The sequence below is a fragment of the Takifugu rubripes genome, chromosome 4 (assembly GCF_901000725.2).
Source record: "Takifugu rubripes chromosome 4, fTakRub1.2, whole genome shotgun sequence".
NCBI lineage: Eukaryota > Metazoa > Chordata > Actinopteri > Tetraodontiformes > Tetraodontidae > Takifugu > Takifugu rubripes.
The window spans coordinates 4,829,572-4,853,334 of record NC_042288.1 but is presented as its reverse complement, the minus strand read 5'-3'; the positions used below and the strand labels follow the sequence as shown (position 1 = coordinate 4,853,334).

At 45.9% G+C, this 23,763-nt stretch overlaps 1 protein-coding gene across 24 annotated transcripts in view; it reads right to left on the bottom strand.

The window, feature by feature from the left end:
* Positions 1-22,203, bottom strand: part of LOC101067381 (ankyrin-3-like) — a 79,139-nt gene extending 56,936 nt beyond the window's left edge. For 10 of the 24 annotated variants that reach the window (XM_029835511.1, XM_029835516.1, XM_029835517.1 and 7 more), the window contains exon 1: positions 9,702-9,865. In XM_029835511.1, coding sequence (XP_029691371.1) covers positions 9,702-9,824 — 123 coding nt within the window. In that variant the 5' untranslated portion in view covers positions 9,825-9,865. Of the gene's footprint in view, positions 1-9,701; positions 9,872-21,499; positions 21,913-22,013 lie in introns of those variants that run through there. The other 14 variants (XM_029835492.1, XM_029835503.1, XM_029835493.1 and 11 more) reach the window with 6 other exon arrangements.
* Between the last annotated feature and the right edge of the window lie 1,560 nt (positions 22,204-23,763).

The following is a 23,763-nucleotide window of genomic DNA, read 5'->3' as shown; positions in this document are numbered from 1 at the left end:
ACATGTCTCAACACACGCCTGGTGTATTCATGCCGACATGGCTGCTACTGCTGTATGGTGCTTGCTCAAGGGAACTACTATGCCAACTGGGACAAGAACCCACTGCAAAGGAGCCAGAATAGGATCCGGCCCAGACTAGGACCAGGACAGACCAAACATGACCAGACCAGGACCAGTTATGCTGACTGGTGCTGCAGTGGATTTCACACTATTGACCTGTTAGCCCTGTGTACAGTTCTGGATCCACTGGTTTCCATTTAAAATGCCCCCTTTATGGGACTGATCTTCACATAAGATTCTTTAAAATTAAAAATGATTTATTCTTCTTACCCTTCCTCCATCTACCCTGGAGCTGACTGTTGAACAGTCAGACACTGGACTCTTGTGGCCAGGCTCCTGCATGACAACTACAACAGGCAGCAGTGTTCTCAGTCAGACCATCACAACCAGTATTCAGTCTAGTAACAATTCCTCTGTGGTTAAGTACAAATGTTCCGTCAATCTTTCTCATGTTTTTTTGGATCCATTAAATATGTTAGATCTGCCCTACAGATTATTATAATAATCCAGATTTAATGCTTGAACAGGTAGCGAGTAACAAACACAGCTTGAAGAAAGAAGCACACGTGACATATGTATATATTGTTAAAGACGTGTATATTATAAGACCTATGTAATATTAATTATTTAAAAGTGTGGGGAAATGTGACATCTGGGGGCTTTGAGAACAAAAGTGGGCTGATCAGAAGCCTCAGGTCACCAGCAAACCACCCTGTCCAGGACGGTCACCAGTCCAGTACGGTCAGCATTGGACCAAAAAGTCCAGGACAGTCACCAGCGGACCAACCAGTCCAGGATGGTCCCCACCAGAGCTCACAACTACTGAAGATGAGAAATAATTAAAGCCTTTGAGTTTGAGGGATAACACACACACAAACACACACACACACACACACACACACACACACACACACACACTTTTCTGTGTCTTCTCCGAGAGCCAAATGTCAGATATGCAGAGGAAAGCTGCCTCACAGTGTATCAGGTATATTAATGAAATGCGGTTTTCCTGAGCTTTGGCAGTCAGAACCCACCAGATGAGACCAGATCAGGAGCCATCTGTCCCCAAGGACCCCCTTTGTCTCTGCACAGCATCCCCACATGTACATTCAGAAGGACACAGCCGGTCTCACAAGAGCCTGAAAATCGCATATGACGACTCTCAGAACAGACAAATAAACAAAGAAGAATTTCAATAACTAAGATCACAGAGGTCAACAGGGTCAAGCATGTCCTGGCCCCATGTAGCCATGTAACACCTTCCTCCCCCTTATGAATGAATATGACCTGCAGGTCTGGGCTGATCCTGTTGTTCCATGAAGCTCAGTCTAACACCCCCTTGGGAGGACTGAAAGGACACCAGGATTGTCATTTATTCATTAACATGTGTGTTGCTGAAATTGTATCAGTGTCTTAGAGTCTTTGTCACTCTACAGCAGAACTGCGGCGTCAGACAGTTTAAGATGCAGATTGACAGATTCTTTCATATTACCTGTAGGAAATGCATCATAGTGGTGGACGGAGACCTGCGGGGTCTGTATTCCAGTTGTCTCTTCAGGGGTCAGCGGAACCCTGATCCATATTTTCCTGTTACATCACGTCTATCTGTGCTGTGTTTGCAGCCTGTCTATGGTTTAACGTCACTGGTAGCTGTCAGACTGGGTGGACGGCAGAGACCAGTCAAGTAATGCTGGCAGGTGGGACTCTTGTCCTGCACGGTGGACACTTTTTATGTTGAGAAGCAGCACTTTTACCCTGGTCCAGCAGCAGTCCTGTAGTGCCAAAATCTTTGTGTGTGTGCGTGTGTGTGTGTGTGTGTGTGTGTGTGTGTGTGTGTGTGTGTGTGTGTGTGTGTGTGTGTGTGGTCCCCAACATGGAGCATCCTTTTGCCCTCAAAGATCAGATCTTTGTGAGGGTGTTTCTTTTAAACTGCTGTAAAGATGTAGGTGACAGCAACAAAGGTTTAAGATGCGGTTCATTCTCAGTGGGACACCTGAGATCAACAAGATAGCAGACGACACGTGTCCCTGCAGCAGCAACTTCATGAGGCTTCTGCATAAACACGACCTAATGTAATAAACTCTTTAAAACTGAATCACATGTGCAGGGTGTCTCAGATGGATACAGTCACACTATGAGAGTAGCAACTACGGTCTCAGTGCAGCACAGGTGGGTCGGAAACTATTTCATTTGAACGAAAATGATCAGCTTTACAAGCTTCATGTTATTTTCTTCTTCTGAAATGATTCTGTGGTAAAAACAGGATGAAAAAGGCTCTGAGTCAGCTGGAAGAGACTCAAAGTCACTGCACAACGTTTAGTTAAACATGCACTGTAGGTGCTGAGATGGCTGGGACACAACTGACAACATACTAGTCAGCAATGAACAGCTGCACATGGACAGGCAGTGGGCACGCACGCATTCATGCACGCACGCACACACACACACACACACACACACACACACAGTGATAGCAACCAAGTCAGCAGCATGACCAACAACACCCTGACTCATATTGCAGCATCTCAGTACATCAGATCAGACGTTCGTGCTGATGGGCAACAACATGTGACAAAGCCTCACAAAGAAGGTGATGATGAGGATGAGGATGATGATAATGTTTGAGTTTCTCACTGGCGGCTCACTAGAGGTCAGAATGCAGCATCCCAGAACCCCTGCTATAGCCTGTGTCCCACCAATGGTCCCCCCAGCCCCAGTTTACTCTCACACACTCAACACGATCAAAGACCATTGAAGAATATCTGACCTTCATCAAAGAACACCGATATGTTTGTTCTTCATTGTATTTTCTGGATTTCATCACCTCTATGTAAAATCAGTCAAAATACATCACACATCTATCTCATAATATGCTGTAATCCTGCATGTTTGCTTCGGTGATGCTACACAGGATCTATATGAATATTAATACAAGCGTAATAAATATGAGCTGACACATAATATGCAGAGTAAAGGAAGATCACCCCACCCCACCCCACCCCACCCCAGAGCTACCAACAACCTTTCAGCTGACATTTAGTGTCTCTGACCAACAAGCGCATATTCTAGCCAAGACCTGCACACACTAGTAAAACATACTCAATGAGATGAGAAGACCACAGCCTTTTCCACTACGCTGAAATCCAGATATGAGAGTGATGTGAGGGTTAGAGGGGTCAAGGGTAAAGGCCAAAAAACAGTCATGAACAGGAGAAAGGAGAAAGGAGAAACAGGAGAAAGGACAGGACATACATCCTCAACCATGCTTGAGGATGGATGGATGGATGGATGGATGGATGGATGGATGGATGGATGGATGGATGGATGGATGGATGGATGGATGGATGGATGGATGGATGGATGGATGATGAATGACCCAGTTGGAGCCTCTTCAGACAGGATCCATATACATATACTGGGACTTTGTGGATGAGGTGGGGGTGGGGTGAATATTTCTTTATGAATCTGGGTGTTTTTCTGGTCCCCAGGGAGCTCTGAAGAAATCTGCCCCACCCCCTCCTGCCCCACCCCCTTCTGCTAGTGGTCCTTCCTCTCCCCGCCCCCATGCAGAGGGAGTCAGCTGTGAGAAGGTGTGATTACCATCGATCTGTCCTAACACCGTCCATCTCCTCAGCTCGACAACCTCAGAGTGCCAAAAGGCCAGGGACATTGCTGTCCTTGATGGCGGCTGGTTCTGTGGGAGGACCTCTGTTCAGCTGTGACCTATTCAGAGCAGTTGATTATAAATGCTGATCTTTGATGGCAACGTGATTGTCTTTGTTGTGCGTGATGGTGAACTGGTAGGTGGTTCAGGCGTTGCTATGGTGGGTAGGCGAAAGAAAGTAATTATCAAGCTGTACAGGCGCGAGTCCCAGGGGTCAATGGGTTTGTGTGTGTGTGTGTGTGTGTGTGTGTGTGTGTGGGTGGGACCAGCAGGTTGCTGATTTGAAGGCCACAGTTGGCTTGTGAGTAAGGCCTCTGACCCCCAGCTGCTCCATGGCCCTCAGCTCCTCACAGAACTATGAAGTTCTAGTTTCACTGCAGAGTCCAGCTGATTGATTTTCGCAGTGTGATGGAAAAACGGGTGATTAAGAGGCCCGTGCCCACCTTCAGGATATGTGACGTTTCAACCCTGTTATTTTACTCTGGGCTCTTCAGCAATAATGGTGTCTTTACAGGAAACAAAATATCATTTTTTCATTTGGATTTTCTACCTGAAGATATTTCCTGAAAATAATCTTTATTTTATTATTCCATTATAATCTTTATCTTTATATCTGCAGAGCTGAATCTGCTTATTTGTATATGTATTAAATGCCTGATCAGATGGATAAAAGCCACATAGAGCATTTTAAAGCTCATGAAAATGATCCGTTCTAATCAGCTCAGGTATAACAAACAGAGTCAGATACTTCCACTGTATGAAGATACTCCTGAATGGATCCTGTTAATCAGAGAGCAAAAGTGATCAAAAGTAGAGGAGGGTCAGGTGGAGGCTGACCTTCAGGTGACCTTTAAGCATATGGTGGGGTTCTCCTCTGTGTTTATATTACTGAGCTTCTTATCCCCTCCACTCTTCTGCTACCTCCATAGCCATGTGAGAATAAATGTGTGTTGAACTCTAATCACCTGATGTAAAAGCAAAATAAAACATCTGTCAGGCCCACCAGAAACCATGACTGGACGGTATCAATGATCAAAGCAATATTGGCACAAATAGTCCCCATGTTCAGAGAAAGAAATTCCACCATCTCTATCTCCATCTCCATCACTCTATCGCTCTCTCGCTCTCTCTGTGAGGAGCGTGGTGAGTGTGTTGGCTGCAGGAGTGAGTGATAGATATAAGTGTTTTTCTAAACATTTTCTAAATTCTAACCTTTATTGTCACACTGAGTGGTGTTTAATCATATTGGGGAGCACTTTTCTGTCATTTTGATCCTTTGTTCACTGTCATTTTTGGAATTGTTTGGCAGCCACGGTCGCCATGGTGGCGGCGCTGGGAGTCTCTGGGTTGGAGAAACTCACCCACAGACATGCCGTTAAACTCTCTCCACCGGCCGGTGTGTCCGTGGAGGAGTGCGTTCTGGTTGTGGGGGAGATTGTGGGTCCCAGAAGCGTGAAATCTGCTTCCAGGATGAACAGGACGGTGGTGGTGTTTATGGACAGCACTGAAAAGGCCGATCAACTGGTGGTGGCTGGGGTGGTCATTAATGGTGCACTGACGCCTGTGTTTCCCCTGTCAAACCCGGTTAAAAAGGTGGTGGTGTCGAACGTCCCTCCGTTCCTTAAGAACGAGTTATTGCTGTGGGAGCTCAGCCGACACGAACGCGTAGTGTCCCAGATGAGGTTAATTCCTCTCGGCTCCAAGTCCCCGTTGCTGGGACATGTTGTGTCCTTGAGACAACAAGTGTCCATGGTGCTAAATAACAACAAGGAAGAGCTCAACCTGGCTCTCCGTTTCAGAGTTGACGAATTTGATTATACCGTTTATGTTACTACTGATTCTCTTCTTCTGAGTGTTTTGGTTGTGGGGAGGAGGGCCATGTTATCCGGTTGTGCCCGAATGACGCGGAGGCTCATTGCCCAGTCGACCCGCCCGACAGCGCAGCGCTGCGCACGCACGACAAGGACAGTGAGTCCGCACAAAACACGGGGAGCGACACAGGCACAGCCGTGGAGGTGGACGAGCTAGCAAGGCTGCAGGGGAACCACATGAAGGACCACGTGAACCTCGGGAGTGAGCGCTGAGACCATCCTGGACATGGAGGATGTTGTAGTGGAGGAGAACAGTATCAATGTGTCAATCAAAAGGAAGAGTACAGGTACAAAGGTAAAACATTTTAAGGTAAAGAAACTGTCCTCAGAAGAACAAATGTCTCCTGCTTTCGACCCGGCGGTGGACACACATAGCCTGCAGGACAAACAGGACACGGCAAGATCAAGTCACACAACCTCCCCACCACAATGCACACAAGATATACACAACTCACCTCACACACATAGCCCACAGGACACACACAGCTCACAAGACATGCACAGCACCCCATTGGATACACAAAGTACAAAGAGCTCCTTGTTGGACATACAGGAGAGCAACAGTTAAAGGGACATACAGGAAACTTTCACTGATAATGATAACATACAGGTGGAGATGCATAGTGGATACTCTCTCTCCAAGATTAGGTCTTTCCTCAGGACCACGAAGGGGATGAGGTCTGTACAGGTGGAGGGCTACTTTCCAGACCTCCAGCTTTTTCAGGAGTCCACCAAGTACTTTATGAAGACCGGGAGCTTCGGCCAGGCCTCTTTCACTGACCAGGAGCTGTACCGTCTCAAAAAACTGCTGCTAAAGATTCGTTCTCGGCCTAAGAGCGCCGACTAGGCCAATATTGAAGAGTTTAAGAGCACATGGTGCCTAAAAGATGAACTATGTCTGGTGGAGGAGGAGGAGCTGGTCTTTGGAGGCCTCCTCAAATGAATGATGTTCTCTGTTTGGATCATGTTCTTCCTTTTTGTAATGACAAATTAAATTGAGTTTTTGAAAAATCAAATCTATCTATCTATCTATCTATCTATCTATCTATCTATCTATCTATCTATCTATCTATCTATCTATCTATCTATCCATCTATCCATCCATCCATCCATCCATCCATCCATCCACCTACCTATCTATCTATCGCCATTTTTTTTATAATCTATCTATCTACCCCCCCCCCCCCCCCCCCCCCCCCCCCCACACACACACACACACACACACACACACACACACACAAACACACCAACACACAATCCTCCAGCAGCAGCAGTTCTCAGTGAGGACCCTTTAGGTGCCCTCATATGCCCTCATGGGCAGATGATCATGAACACAACGCTACTGTCACTCTGAAGATACTACAGTTGCTCTGAGGTTGCTACAGTCGCTCTGAAAATGCTACCATCGCTCTGAAGATGCTATGGTACAATTGAATACGTGCAGCTCAGATTTGAGTAATGACCCAACACTCATGAGTCATGTAAAATAAAAGGTCAAATCACCTAAGGGCATCATATTATCATATTCTCCCAGAAAGAGCCTCGATGGGGCCAGAAGCTGAAACGGTTGCCTTGTGATCGTCGGCCATCTTGATTGGGAAAACATTTTTTAGTACTGGGAGGAGTTCCCAAAGCCAGTGTAATTAAATAAGACATGCATGGGCTCTGATTTCATTAACCTCCAGATGAAGCAGCAGGAATGAAGCAGCACATGTCAGCATTGTTTCAACCAAACCAGAAAGACAGAGACTGTAAATGAACTAAAATAAAAGCAAAAACACTACTATAATTTGTGCTAATGTCATTTTCCATCTATTTGACTTCAGCCCGATGAGCCAAGGGTTCCCTTGAGAGCCAGCAGCCCTTGCCATGAGCTCGCTAAAGGCAGCAAGAGGATTAACTCCAGGTTCAACGGAACCAATTGTCTTGTGTTTCGGAGTGTCAGTTTCTACTACTGTTATCAGGATTCAGACATCATTGGAACAGAAATGATAGAGAACTTGAGGATCAGAGAGCTTTAAAAATGTTACAGAATCAGATTGATCAAATTTGGCTGCCAAAGTTCTCAGCGTTGCTCTTAAGACTAGTAATAAACCCGCAGTATCATGATATTGAACCTCTAAACATAACATCTGACCCATATTTGCAACACAAAAGGTCAACATCACCACACAGGTGTAATAGTGGGCCACAGCAGCATGAAGCCTCTGCTGTCTGAATGCCTTAATTTCTCTGACTCTGCTCCCTCTCAGAGGAAATCAGATGGGGACTCCAGGCTCTGGATAATGTCCTCAGACCTGAAGCAGTCTGGAGATTTGCTGTAAGACTGTAAAAAGGCTTTTTCATCCATGTGAACAGCTCATGTACTAACATGCTCTAATCCTGAACAATATTCAGTATCCTCTCACAATGCAGCTATCTGAAGTGGAGTTGATTATATATAACTCTAATGTTAAGAGCAAGTTATGGTTATGATTTACCTCATTAGGCTCATTTAGCTGCAGTGTCTCTGAGTCCTGCTGATGTTTTCTGCTAATATTTGTATCCTCCTACTTTATGACTAATGCAAAACCAAAAGAAACACACAAAAGTGTTGTTGCTGCAAGTGTTTTATAGGTCCAAGCCTGCTCCTGTGCCTAAATACAGTGCAATGACTCAAAGGTTTGTTGCACAATGCAGAGAAATGGCAGTTTAGCAAGAATAGTGTCAACATATTTCAGACAGAATAATGGTAAAAGTGTGCGTCTTTAAACACAGACGTCATTCTATATGATGTGATGGAGGTTTGGGTGTTCAACCATGAAGGTTTCTCAAGAACACAAAGAAATACGCTGGTTTTAGTTGTGCTCATCTAGCCAAAATGTCTGTCAAATAAGTGGAAAACAAGCCAATGTATGAAGGAGGGGAGAAGAACAACTTCATTATCTTCATTCATTTCAGAGCCCAGTCCAATTAACCCAATGCTCCGCTCTTCCTGTGATTCCTATCTCACACGACTCTTCATAAAGATTACAGCAACTCTTTAGATTTTCATACATTAACAGCAGCTCACGTAAATGTGACCATTCATCGTGCCCGTCGTGCTCCTGCAGCTCTGTTCAGGACAGAATGGTGCTGTGACGAGGTCAAATATCAGCAGCAGCAGCATAATCTAAACCTAGCAGCAGCACCACGTGCAATGAACACCGGTCTCACGGTCAAATCATCCCTCCTTCAGCAACAGACAGCTGTTCTTCACCTCTTTGTGAATCTGCAAATGTAAACTTTTGTTCTTCCACTTCTTTAATAGAATTAATCAATGTGTGTGTTTGCATGAAAGTCTGCAGGAGGAGGAGTAGGTGGAGGGGAAGAGTGGGGGGTGGGAAGAGGAGGTGGAGGGAGGAGTGAAGGAGGAGGGGGAGGGGAGGAGAGAAGTGGGGGAGAGGGGGAGGAGGAGGTTAAGGAATTAGTGGGGGAGGAGGAGGGGAGGTGGGAGGAGAAGAAAGTGGAGAGGAGTGGGGGAGGATGAGGGAGAGGAGGGGAGGCGGCAGCCCATGTGCATTTTAGTTCAGCCTCCATCAAATAAAAGGCTTTGTCATCAATAAATCAGTGATTTATGTATTATAAATGGCTGTCTGTGCGCACGCACACACGCACTCACACACATACATATAATTCTTAAAATCATGATTATATAAATAAAACAGGTGAGTTTATTGTTACAGTTTCCTCTTTGGGTTTATTTTAATCTGATCTAGATCTTCCATTCTGAAAGAGAAAATATTAAAAAAAATCTGACTTTCAGCCTCCATCAAATTTGATCTAAACCTCCAGAAAGATATTATAAAACATTAAAATAACACACTCCACATGTACTGTTCAGCTTCAGATGGGCACTTATCTCTCTCTCACACACACACACACACACACACACACACACACACACACACACACACACACCAGACTGTAACACGTCCCTTCTCCACACAAGGTCAAAGAGCTTCTGTAAAGTGAGCATGTCCCACCAGACATGAGCATCAGTGTGCACGTGTGGTGAAGGAATGCACTAGTTCAGTTGTTTTGGTGAGCTGAAGAAGACGAGGAGAGGCTAGCAGAGCATCTGTTACCTTTCTCTTTTGTTCCCGGGAAGCTGCTCTCCTGCTCTTCGTCCGCTTCTCCTTCTCGTCCTCTATTGCATTCACATCCACTTCCCCCCGATTCTTCTTCAGTTGGGAGGCTGCGTGAGCCATGATAGGTGGGAACACAAAAGGTGAAGAGCCTCCACACACTACACACACATGCCTCACCTGAAATCCCAGAGAAGTTCAGGGGCTTCAGTCACAACGCTGGGATCTCAGAGGAAAAAATCGGGGTAGAAAAGGAAAGGGGGGGAAAGGGAAGAAAAATGCCCTCCTTGAAAAGGAGAATGGAGAAGAGTAGGTGTCTTCAGAGTGTCTGAGATACAATCCTGTGTTGTTCTGCTCAGATCTCTCTGGGTCCTCTACAAAAGGTGATGGAGGGAGGGGACACAGTTTCTCCTCCTTTCCTTTTCCTATTCCTATTCCTCTGGCAGTGTGAAGAGTCCATCCAGGAGAGGTGAGGACAAACCGGACAGAAAGAACAGAGACACGAGCATCACCACCACAAAGGTGGAGGGAGGAGGGAGGGAGGGGACAAGGGGAATGGTTACTACAGCAACCACGCTCTGTTTCAGACTGTCTTTTTAAATCTCTCTCTGCTCTGGCTGCTACTGCTACACCTCGCCTGGTGCAAGTAGGAGCGTGTGTGTGTGTGAGAGAGAGAGAGCGTGGGTGGGTGGGTGGATGTATCGGTGAGGAGGGGAGGGTGTGTGTGTGTGTGTGTGTGTGTGTGTGTGTGTGTGATGGGGACAGAAGCTATATTGGGGGGGGGGGGGGGAGTTGGGGGTTGTAAGTGGCTGATTCTGGGATCACACTAAAATCAATCTGTGATCAAGGGTCACTGAATTCACCTGATCCAAAACACCTGACTGATGCTGAGACACCACTGCAAACACTTTCGGTCCCTACACGAAAGTCGCCAGTCTTGGTTCTGGGAACTGAACTGGAATCATGACCCCGTCCAACAGGGTGGGACATGTGACATGTTGGTGGATGAATAAGGACACCCAGAGTACACGGTCAACAAGAATGGACCTAAAATGGCTTCTTCAACAAGGACAATCATCACAGACCATTCAGCCAGAGGTGCTCATACTGACACACACACACACACACACACACACACACACACACACACACACACACACACACACACACACACAAATAAATAAATAAAATCCATTTTCTTCATCTTTGATTTCTGTCCTGGTCATCCCAACATCTGGGTTCACTGACATGATAGAGAGAGAGAGAGAGAGAGAGAGAGAGAGAGGGTGAGAGAGGCTGTTTACGAAACCACACACTCGTTCCCTATTCACTACTCACTTCATGGGGGACATGGATTGAGTGAACTAAGTAGCGCACTCAATTTAAAGTTAGTATTCGGGCAACGGCGTCATTTACGGCGCACGTAAAGTGACGTCATGGTGTTGCATAATAATTACGAACCGGTCGCCGGGAAAAGTGGCCAGGTCCATTTAATTATTTTAACCCATCAGAAATACATTCAGCGACCATTTTATGAAAATGCAATATTTTACCCTATTATTTAACTTTATATAATAAAATGAAATATTAATGTCGATAATAATACAATAATAATTACTTATTACCTAAAATAATTAGTGTCCCTTGACATTTTCAAGCCAAGACGTGATGGTACATTCTCAAGTCATATTCCGCTGTAGAGAAAACATTTAATAAAGCAATTTTTCATCAAAAAATCCAGATCCAGAGCTACTTTTCATCTTTGTAAATATTATTTTACGGAGATTCTGTCGCCTGGTGAGGAACAGATGATTCCAAAGAACAATTTTAAGTTAAGGGCGGGGGGATAAGTGAAGATTGATTGATTTTTTGATTTTTTTTTACACATTTATGTTGTAATATTTTAAGATGATCATATTGGACCCCTACTGAAAAAATATTCTTATTTCCAAAAATTTCATATATCAAACCGCACAGTAGAAATTACGTTAAAAAATGTATCCCATCAGCCTTTATGGTATCAAAAAGGCTGATGGTATACATTTTCCGAGTTAGGGTGCTTGCTTGTACACTACTCTTCGCAGTGCATTGTGGGATACATTGAGTGCACTACATAGGGTAGAGCGATGCTCAATAAGAATTCAGACACTATTTCAAAATGGCGTCCACACTATTGAGTGCACTATGTAGGGTATAGGGTGGTTTCGGAAACAGCCAGAGAGAGAAGTGATGTGCTCATTTGTAGAAACTGTGATATTTTTTTTCAAAGGCGTTTTATTTCAGGACGTCCCTCCAGATTTTCAACATCAGCCATGACAGTGTCGAGGCAGGCGGCACTCTCAGCCGCCATCTTTGTCTCTGTCTCTTGAGTCCAGGCTGGAGACACTCATTAAACCAGGCGGGGTCCTGTCCATTTGCAGGGGTGCCTCCTCATATGCCTGACTATAATCCAGAAAATAGTCCTGCAGGTGGTTAAGGAGGACGCCACTAAATGGAAACAATATGAGAGCAGATGTTCTGTAACAGCTGAGGAGCTCAGCTGGTGGACACCAGTCAGAGGATGACGTGAGCGTTAAAGCCCCTTTTCACTCTCAGTAGCGTCGTCCTCTCACATCATTTTTCTTTCTGCTCAAACAGCAGCCACCATTGGGGATGGAAATGGGGGTGGGGGTGATTTAAAGGGGGTGGGAAATTATGCCTAATTATCATATGGTTGCTAGGTGAGAGTCAATGGGATGGCTTGGAGGGAACAGGGTGGATGATAGTAACGAGAGAAGAAGAGAGACTGGGAAGACAGCAAACAGGGAGCAGGGGCAATAAAGTGCAGAGGGTCAAGTCGTGAGAGCATGTGAGGAACAGATTCTGTTCTTTAGACCCAGAGTTCAGTAAAAGTGGAATCAAAACAAATAAAGGGGAATAAAATAGAAATAAAAGTGTCTTGTTGTCATGGCTGTATTCTCCTGGATTAATGAAACACAACTCAACATGCGCTAATCTAAAGGTAATCTAACAGCTTCCAACACACGCGCGCGCACACGCACGCACACACCGCCGCCTGTAAGTATAAATGCATGAAAGCTGAACGTGTTCTTTTGTTTTGAGGCCGTTTGGTTTGTGTGTGTGCATGTATGTCTATTACCGAGTGTGTGGATCCTCTGTTCTAAGTCCCCCAACAGATGGAACCACCTCATCAGTTCTGTCGGCTCACATGCACATCTGGACGGGTCATTGTAAGGTCATGAAATAAGAGCTAAAATATTACACTGTCGAACTGAAGCGGCACCACGTCTGCGGTCCAGTTTCTGTCCATTATCTATAATCTTCTGCCCTCTTGTGGATAAAACTGTAAATGCTGTTGTTCTGCTCATTTTAGCTATGTTTATTAGCTGTTTCTTATACTCAAAAATCCATCCATCCATCCATCCATCCATCCATCCATCCATCCATCCATCCATCCATCCATCCATCCATCTTCTACAGTTGTTAAAACAAATCCAATTAAGTATTAAAAAGATTTAACAAATGAATGTGAAAATACTGTACAGCAGTTTGTCATTTCATTTTTTCTACAATTTTTTTCTTGAATTCAGATTTTGCTTAATTTCACGGATCATAAACCAAACTAAGCATTTTTACTCTCACTGTCTGAAAGGGTTCTCAGACAGGGCTGGAAATGCCTCCAGCAACTAGATGGAGAAGAGGGAAAGGTGAAATGGCAAATGGTTTAGAGAGCTGGGAAATCCACCCACACAGAGAGACCTCCTTCTAGCAGCAACACAGCCTGAGGATAGAGGATTACTGGATTATTACCATTTACATCAACACTCAGATTAAGAATTTCAGATTATTGCATTTAAGGAAGCAGAGGGGCATCGAACAAAGGCCACAGAATTAAACCTTTACTTCAAGCTCATCATAATCTGTCCAGAGTTCTGCTCGGATTATAAAATCACACATACCGTACTTATTTTCATGATAACCCTCTGATGTGATCACAGAACAGAAAATTATGATTCCAGTAAATAAATCACAAGAAAATTATTTTATTTTGCATTTTAAAGTAGCAGATATTGACCCATCAGAAAAGCTGCTTATCTGCACTGATGATGTGTGTGTGTGTGTGTGTGTGTGTGTGTGTGTGTGTGTGTGTGTGTGTGTGTGTGTGCGTGCGTGCGGGAGGACACTACCTCAACAAAGCCTTTTACTACTGGATTGGCAGCGAGGGGCGTGCTTGTGCCCCCCGCAGCAGAATAACCACCCTAGTGTCATGTTTCTCTGCCGTGAAGGATCACAGGAGCTGCATCTGAGTTCACTCACAACACTCACAGTCCCACCAAACACACAAACATCACCTGAGGAGACATGAAGAAGCCACACAAATGTTCACAAACAAACAGCTGCCACAAACACACTGCTGCCACAAACAAACAGCTGCCGCAAATACATCACTGCCACATCAGCCCTCCACTCTTTCCCTCAGCTGCTGATTTACTCCCCACTAACCCCCCTGCTGTGTAAGCTGGGCTCTGACCCCACATCAGTGGAGTTTGAGGCTGTGATCATCTTTCAACACTCACTCTCGACCCTCTCCCTGCTTTCGGTCCTCCGCCACTGTGAAATGGCTGTCACCTCAGCTCAGAGCAAACTCGCGAGCATGAATGGTAATGCTTCATAGAGCATTGAGACGCCATCCTCACTCCTGCGCTACTGTCATTTACTCACAAACAGAGCTCAATCTGTCACACTAAGGTAGGCGGGGAACGATGGAAAGGTGATGGGGCCAAAGAGGACATTGGAACCCCCCTTCCCCCCTTCCGGGCCAAGATCCTACATCAATCTTTGATTTAAAGGACTGAAGTAACAAAAGTTGTCACAGAGCCCTTAAAATCTAGACATTAAAGAAGAAGAAAGACTACTGAAGTTAGCAACAATGTGCAAAACATTCACATTAAGCCTCGACACTGTCCTCATGGACAAAGAAGAGTCATAGGAACTCATCGTCACCAAGTTATTAGTGACTGTAGCTGCACCTGGATTCAGCCTGAGCTGAACTGACCTGTCTGACTGACCCAGCAGGCACCAAGATTACCAGCGCTAGCATTAGCTAGAATTAGCTAGCAAGGGTTACTGTCATTAGCTCTTTATGGAGAAACAAACTCACCCTTTTTAATCTGTACATCTTGGTCTATTCCCTCTCGTCTCTGACACCAGAGCAACAGGTACAAAAGGGGAAAGAACCCAAGAGAGCTGGGAGAGCGAGCCGGGCCTGACCAACCGGCAGACCGAGCCAGGTCAGCAGCAGAGTGCAGCCAGTTAATCAGACGAGCAATAATCTGGTTAGGAGATCAACAAATGATCCTCTCAGGGCTGAAAGGAGGACACAATAAAGACAATAGAGAAGGTCCCCACATTGTGTCTGAGCACAAGAGGAGTCACAGAGAGGAGGATTAGTTTCAACGTTCAGATCAACAGGAGGCTGGAGAGGAAGCTGTTGATGGTGGGAGTGAGAGCTGAAGCGAGCCGATTGACTATGTACAACACACCTTCTACAGCAGTGGGAGGAACTGGGACTCTCTGAAGGGAGGAGGCTGGCAACACATCTGACGACACCACTGGCCAGAGAAGGGGATTCTCCCCACCTCCAATGGTTTCCATGGAAACAAGTACTGTGCAAGAGCTGTGAATAGATGGTTGAGGTTAGGAGTGTCCTGCTACCTTCTGTAAGACTACTGTGCAGCTAAAGGTCTGGTCAGTGAATGATGGATTAGAGTAGGCCCCCCACACACGCATGCATGCATGCACGCACACACGCACACACACACACACACACACACACACACACACACACACACACACAGGCCTGAAGGCTCCAGGCTGAGCTCAGGGAGGAAATATCAGCAGAATAAACAGGAGCCCAGGAGAAATTCAACATTTGGTCTTCAACCTCTTCACCTCTCCCAGACTGCTGTGATCTGATGGTAGGCAGGAAAAATTATGAGATGTGTGTGTGGGGGGGGGGGGGGGGGGGGTTAAATAAATGCACAGGGTTGCCAGCAATTTGGTGATTTGGTGATTTAGATTGTGTCGTTGTCTTTGTCACTAATCCTGAAACAGAATTGTGTTTGACAGGAGTAGATGTTGAAAATAAGGAGGTGATGACTGTTCTAAAGAGCTACAATACCTCTTGAAGCTTTTCAGACTGATGAAGTTCTGCTGAAGACTAAATAAGGATACTGGACACTCTTAATACAAGATTTGGAGATTTCACTTAAAGGACCAGCAGAAAAGTAAATTAGCAGCTAAATTTAAGTTCGTTCTCAACCTCATACAGACACAGAGATGATTCTGAAAATGAAATGATCCATGAATGTGACGTTTTTCCTGCTGATCTGGTCCCAGCTGGGCAATGATGGTAGTCCTGTGGTTTATTCATGGCAAAAGTGGGTGAAGATTCAGGCCTCCTCTCTGGTTCCTCAACGTCCTGCACTGCTACGTCTGCCTACACACCTCTGCTGTCATACCTTCACATAAGAATCACTTCACAGGAGCCACACATGCACGTGCTGTTGCATGAACACAGAGTAAATGTATCTGCATGGTGGGCGTGGGATCAGATGACAGAAATTCTGTGATGGCTGAATTCTTGTTCTAATCAGAGAGGCTTTAGAAAAATATTTGGAGCTGCTGGACAGGTGTCCTACCGTCATCCCTCACCTCCAGGACCTGGGCTTCCCGGTTGAACACCACGATTCCTCTAATCTTATCTCTCTCTGTAACAACCAGTTTTCCTCTAAAATAAATTTATTTAATTACTGGAACTAAACAAATCTGTCTGAGCTTTTCACAATCTCCAAAAGTGCTGAACAAATGTGAGCCAATCGTGCTGTTGGGACAATAACAAAACCTTTTGTTAGCTTGCTACATTACATTTAATGGTTGCCATGGAGACACAAAATCAGGACAGGATCTCAAACTCAAGAGAAAAGAGCCTCTGTAAAACCCCCAGTGCTGCAGTGGGTGAGAAACAGGGAGATCCGGAAGATCTGGCGGAGCGGTGGGGGCCGAAAGACTCAGGCAGCAGTGAGCAACTGCCCACAACTGCTTCCCCCCCCCCCCCCCCCCCCACGACAATGACTACACACACACACCCACACACACACACACACACACACAACCACCATCAACATCCCCACAGCTGTTTTTATCTGATGGATGGATGGATGGATGGATGGATGGATGGATGGATGGATGGATGGATGGATGGATGGATGGATGGATGGACCCTCCAGACATAGCCTCCCCACCATCCCTTCCCCAGCTCCACTGTGTCTCACCGCTCCTCCCCCCTCAAGCTGATGGAGCTGTGACCTTTACAACCCCCCCCCGTCCCCCCGTCCCAAGCCCCCCCATCCCCCAGGGTCTACAGCTGGGGCCACCTCTGAAGCAGGGATACAGCTGCGTGCACACACTCAGACACACACACACACGTGCATATAACTAAAGATATGGGGGTAGCATGTGTGCACTTCCTCACACCTACAGCTCTCATGAGCTGTACTGTTGCAGTACAGTACAGTAGTATGTTTATGTGTATATGTGTGTGTGTGTGTGTGTGTGTGTGTGTGTGTGTGTGTGTGTAGTCATTGTCGTGTTGGCACAGCATCATCTGGGAGTCTCCCCTATAAATGTAAAAATGATAAAACATTTTAAGCTTCCGTCACAACTGTCTGAAATGATCCTCAACTTATCTCGTCTCAACTTCTTAACTGCTTTATCCCTCTCAGGGTCACAGGAAGGCTGCAAAATGGGTGAAGGCAGGTCCACACCTGGATGAGTCACCAGTTCATCAGAGGGCTCTATATGAGCATTGGGGCTCGAAATGAGAACCCTCCTCTTCTCAGCCCAGTTCACAAAAGACAGAGCTACCACCACCCACACACATTAAAGAATATCTCTTCTTCACAAATCTGGACTGTTAATGTTGATGTTAACAGATCATGATCAGATGGTCTCCATCAGCTGATCTGACTAATAAGAGCAGCTCCATCTTCTCTGTTCTCTCTCTCTGAGCGTGGTGAGTGTGTTGGCTGCGGGAGTGAATGATAAATATAAGTGTTTTTTCCAAACATTTTCGGATATCTGACTTGTATTGTCACACTGGGTGGTGTTAATCACATTGGGGAGCACTTTACTGTAATTTTTTTAGTCTATTCACTGTCTTTGGTGGAATTGTTTGGTGGCCACGGTCGCAATGCCGGTCATGGCGGCGGCGTCGGGAGTCTCCGAGTTTGAGAAACTCACCCGCAGACACGGCGTTAAACTCTCTCCACCGGCCGGTATGTCCGTGGAAGAGTGCTCCCTGGCTGTGGGGGAGATTGTGGGTCACGGAAGCGTAAAGTCCGCTTCCAGGATGGTTGGTTTGGTTTTTGTGGACAGCACTGATAAGGCCGATCAGCTTGTGGTGGTCGTAAATGGTGAACATACGGCGGTGTTTCCCCTGTCAAACCCGGCTAAAAAGGTGATTGTATCAAACGTCCCTCCGTTCCTTAAGAACGATATGTTGTTGCGGGAGCTCAGCCGACATGCGGTTAATTCCTTTCGGGTCCAAGTCCCCGCTGCTGAGCCATGTTGTGTCCTTCAGACGACAGGTGTCGATGGTCCTTAATAACTTCGCTTCAGAGTGGACGACTTTGATTATACCGTTTTTGTCACCACTGATCCCCTGAAATGTTTTGGGTGTGGGGAGGAGGGCCATGTGATCCGGTCTTGCCCGAATGGCGCGGAGGATCGTCGGCGCGCGCACACGACGGGGACAGCGAATCCGCGCAAAACACGCGGAGCGAAGCGGGCACAACCGTGGAGGTGGAGGAGCCGGCAGAGCTGCAGGGGGACCACCTGGACCTGCAGACTGAGTCTCTCACCAGAGAGCTGGTGAAGCAGACGACCACAAGAATGACTGAGACCGTCCTAGACATGGAGGATGTTGGAGTGGAGGAGAACAGCCTCAATGTGTCCATCAAAAGGAAGAATACAGATACAAAAGTCAAAAATGATAAAGTGAAGAAACTGTCCAAAGCAGAACCTCACACACATAGCACATAGGACACACACAGCTCACCTCACACACATATCCCACAGGACGCACATAGCTCACAGGACGCACATAGCTCGCAGGACATGCACAGCTCACAGGACATGCACAGCACCCCAATGGACACACAAAGTGCACAAAGCTCTTTGTTGGACACACAGGAGAGGGACAGTTCACAGGACATACAGGAGGCTTATGGTTGATGACATTCATGTTCATTCTCTGTCCAAGATTAAGTCTTTCCTCAGGACCACAAAGGGGATGAGGTCTGTACAGGTGGAGGACTACTTTCCAGACCTCCAGCTCTTTCAGGAGTCCATGGGGACTTCGGCCAGCCCTCTTTCACCCACCAGGAGACGTATGGCCTCAGAAAACTGATGGTCAAGGTTCGGTCTCGGCTTGAGAGCGGCGACTAGGCCACACAAGTTCCCTCTGTCCCTCTGTTTAAGTTTTGCTGAGCAACGAACAATATTGAGGGGTTTAAGAGCACATGGTGCCAACATGATGAACTCTGTCTGGTGGAGGAGGAGCTGGTCTTTGGATTCCTCCTCAACTGAATGTCTGTTTTCTGTTTGTTTTGGATCATGTTTTTTGAAATGACAAATTAAATTGAGTTTTGAAAAATCAAAATCTCCAAAAACTCTCTTCAGATCCTCCATCAGAACATTCAGGTGTTCCTGCTGTTATCTGGAGGGTGAGAAAGCTGCAATTCAGAGCAGCTAATGTCACCAGTCCTCCAGACACGGCTGGTCTTCTGCCTGAGACCAAGAACAGAGCTGCTGTGCCTGGTTACCTGTTACATGCTCTGTGGTTGCCTTCATCATCTTTCACTGTTATCAACTCCAGAATAATCTTCTGTTGGAAGTTCACTCAATAAGCTACGGTTGAAATGGTCCATACGTGCACATATATAAGGTGTGTTTATGTCATGCTTACCTGAAGGCTCGTTAATGAGTGGTAATAACATAAAACATTATTGCACTAATGTCAGGTAGAGGGAGCTGATGACTTATTCCTAAATTTATTCCCAGCTGCAGCACAATTGTGTTCTCATCTGTGAGGTCAGTCAGTATGTGGAGAAACATCAAACAGCTGCAGCAACGCTGGTAGACGCGCTGGGATGGATCACAACACTAATGAGCTGCTACAGTATCGGTTCCTGCTGATCGACCAGGTTCTCCAGTCTGGGTCCTTCAGTCCACATGTATGTGAGCGCAGCCTTCCGTTATTACTTTGTCACAGCAACAGCTGCAGGAAAAATAGATCTGAGTTCTGCTACTTAGTTCAGCAGTTCACCATCTTCACTCTCTCTACCCTTCAGCTGGTTGCCATGGCTACAATCATTAACTCATCTGGCACCATCATGAAACAAACACATGCTTCTGCTCCTACATCCTCCGACACTCTATTGACATTAAAGTGCTTGATCTATCAATCGACTGAGATAGATTGATTGATTGATTGATTGATTGATTGATTGATTGATTGATTGATACCTTTCCAATATCCTCAGAGACAAGAGACCAAGACCAAGCTGTTATTGTGCCCTTTGGTAAATCTACTGTACATTCTTCCAGCTACTCATACATTCACCACGTTCTCTCATGTCTTCACGCCTTCTTGCTCAACCCAACAGTCATGTGATACCAGTTGATCTGAAGGTAAAGGTCCATATTTATTAGTTTCTATTGTGGCGTTTTTGTGTGCCAACATTTTAGTGTTCAAGGTCTTGCGTGATGTACCAGGGGAACAGCGTTACCACCCAGTAGGACATTGGACAGCACCTATAGATTACTGTAAATACACTGGCCTCTCCGTAATGGCTCACTCAGAACTCATAATGTCTGTTTCTGTCTCTTCTGGGCTTTGGCCTCTCCTGGTCCTGTGAAGACTTGATCTCAGGAACCACTGTAGTCCACCCAAGCTCAAGTGTGTGCGTGCGTGCGCGCGCGCGTGCATGTGCCCAGACTGTGTGGCAGCTTCCAACATCAAAGCATGGTACTCATGCCAGTGGCATGGGAGGCAGCAAAGATGTAATTTACTAAATACCACAAACACAACACTTCAAGAGAACCACAACTTGAAAATCAGACACAAACATACACACACCTACATTCCAACCTGTGTCAAAACATGTTTCAGGAGCTCCAAATACCTTTCAGGAAGGAACACAACAGAACAGGTCACACTGCTGTCTGACAGCACAACAGAAGCCTGAAGCCGCCACCACCACACCCCGCCCCCGAGGACATCCCCATTATACACATGCTCTCTCTTCCTTTACATGCCGCCGCTCCCTCAGCCAATCAGCTGGAGCTGAACAACCAGCCAGACCAGTCAGAGAGTCAGAGCTAAAGATGAGTGACGGAGAGCATTTCAATGGTCTCACCCAACATTCAGGTGAGACTAAACAAATATTTTTTCCTCTGATCACATGACAGCTGAAACAAAAATGTGACAAAGGAAAATAAGAAGTAGTCCGGAATTATTCTGATGATGATACATAACTCATTACATAATGCAAATGATCTCAATGTGGCACATTTAAAGTGGGCTCATCAGAATTTTTCCAAAATAAACCATCAAACACTTGATGATGGATTCACCATTAATGGCACAACAACCAAGAAGCTTAAACAAACTGGTGACATATATTTGCTGAGCATAGGCAAATGCACCCGCACAAAGAAATAGCGCTCCTTCATACCTTTTTGCCTTTCTTCTTTCGATGGGCTGCTTTTCCACTGCCTATTTTCTCTTTGGCTTCTTCACTCATGTTCAGAATCTCCCCCTGTTCCACTCCTCCAATCACTTCTGTTAATCCAGCAAGTAGGAGCCTGTGGAGCAGCTGCTGTCCTCACTGTGAAAGGCTGCCACAGAAGCGTCCATTTAGGAGTGAAGTAAAGATTGTTCCATGAAGAGTGGGAGTACGTGTGAGAAAGAGAGAGGATTGTAGCGATGCTCTCTCCCTCCTATTCTTCTTCACGTTCACAAAACACACACACATTCAAGCACGCTCGCCGATGGTCCACTCCCACTTCGCTTTCAGCGGTGCGCAATTGGCGACTCTCTCCAGTGCACTCAGAGGCAGGGCGTGGAGGCTGGAGAGATAGAGGCAGAGGAGGAAGAAGAGGAGGTGGAGGAGGATGTCTGTGATGAAGAAAGGAAGAGAATATAGGGAGCGAAGGAGTATATCCCATGGTAGATGTAGTTCTGCCTACCTGAAGCTGGAGACTGGAAACACTCTCCCAAATCAAAGGGACAACTCCAAAAAGAAACAATATAAAAATGGACAGTCAAAAATAGACACATGGAGAAAATAAAGTGGTGGGTAACACAAAAAACATGAAAAGGTATAAATGGCCTGAGACAAAGGAAGCATGTGTGATCTACACGGTGGCAGGATCTCTTGGTTTCTGCTATGGCTTCCTGCACAGACGGTGTAATATGAAATGAGACTCTCAACACGTCTCACAGACCATTGGAGGGGGGAGGGGGGAGGATCATTACATGATGCATCAGGTCCTTCCTGAAAAGGAAGTCTCCCCACTCGGCTCTGCCAGCAGGATCAGCTTACTGGAAACTGGGAGAGAACCGAACAGCAGCCAGTGCTGATTGACAGACTGGCCCACTGTCTGGCTGTGTTGGAGTGTGAGACAGAAGGAAAGGAAGCCCAGAATGAAGATGGAACAAGTGCACATGAAGGGAGAATCCAAGCGTGTCTCTGTCAGGAGATGAGACAGAAATAACACAACCAAACATCCAGCTCTTCCCTAATGAAATGTCCAGTGTAGCTAATAAGCTGGAAGGACAGCGAAGTAATCTGGGAGACAGGGAAAGACACAGAGAACCTGGGAAGGAAAAGACACTAAGTGATCAGGAGGACTTTGAGGAATATGCAGAAGAGAAAGGACTGAGTTTCTTCTGAATATCAGAGAATATCAGGGGCAAATGGCTCAGACATCATCTAACTGGGGCTAAGCTAAGTTAGCATGGCTATTTCTTATTTTTTAGCATTTGTTGTGATGATTTTGTCCAGATGGGATCTTACTTTGGTTCAGGTTGGTTCTTCAAATGAATCTTTGGGATATTGTGGAGGAGTGAGCAGCTAAATGATGGAGGAGTGAGCAGCTCTATGATGGAGGATTGAGCTACTGTACGATGGAGTGAGCAGCTGCTAGGTCAAAAGGTGCCTACAGCTGATGATCAGGGTGGAGCTCCTCTCACGTGCTGCCAGTAGTTCGTGCTTGTGTTTGTGTTTGAGAGTGGACCTCCACGCATGTGGCCGGGTTACAGTCCACTGATGGTATCGTCATCAGCAACACAGACATCTGTCCTGGTCACTCAGATTCAAATCAGACCTACTTCTTGCAGTAATCAGGTCGTGTCCCAACTGCTGCTCACTGATTCAAACTGACCCTCGTTCACGCGGTAACAATGACTACTAAAGACTATTAAAGGCAAATCTCTTGATGCAGTTTTTGAGTAAATGAAAATATGGAACAAAAAGATGCCACATCCAGAGATGGAAGTCATGTGATTCCAATTGGACACCTTCATTGTTGCTCAGTTCTACATTCAGAAGCATGAAGAAGTCTCCTCTCACCTCTCTGACCTTGATCCTGACCCCAGCAGCAGATAATACTAACGTGCGACAGGCAGGCAGGCAGGCAGGCAGGCAGGCAGGCAGGCAGGCAGGCAGGCAGACAGACAGACAGACAGACAGACAGACAGACAGACAGACAGACAGACAGACAGACAGACAGACAGACAGACAGACAGACAGACAGACAGACAGACAGACAGACAGACAGACAGACAGACAGATAGACAGATAGATAGATAGATAGATAGATAGATAGATAGATAGATAGATAGATAGATAGATAGATAGATAGATAGATAGATAGATAGATAGATAGATAGATATTTTCCTTCCATTACTAAAATGACCATATTTTGTCCTTTCTT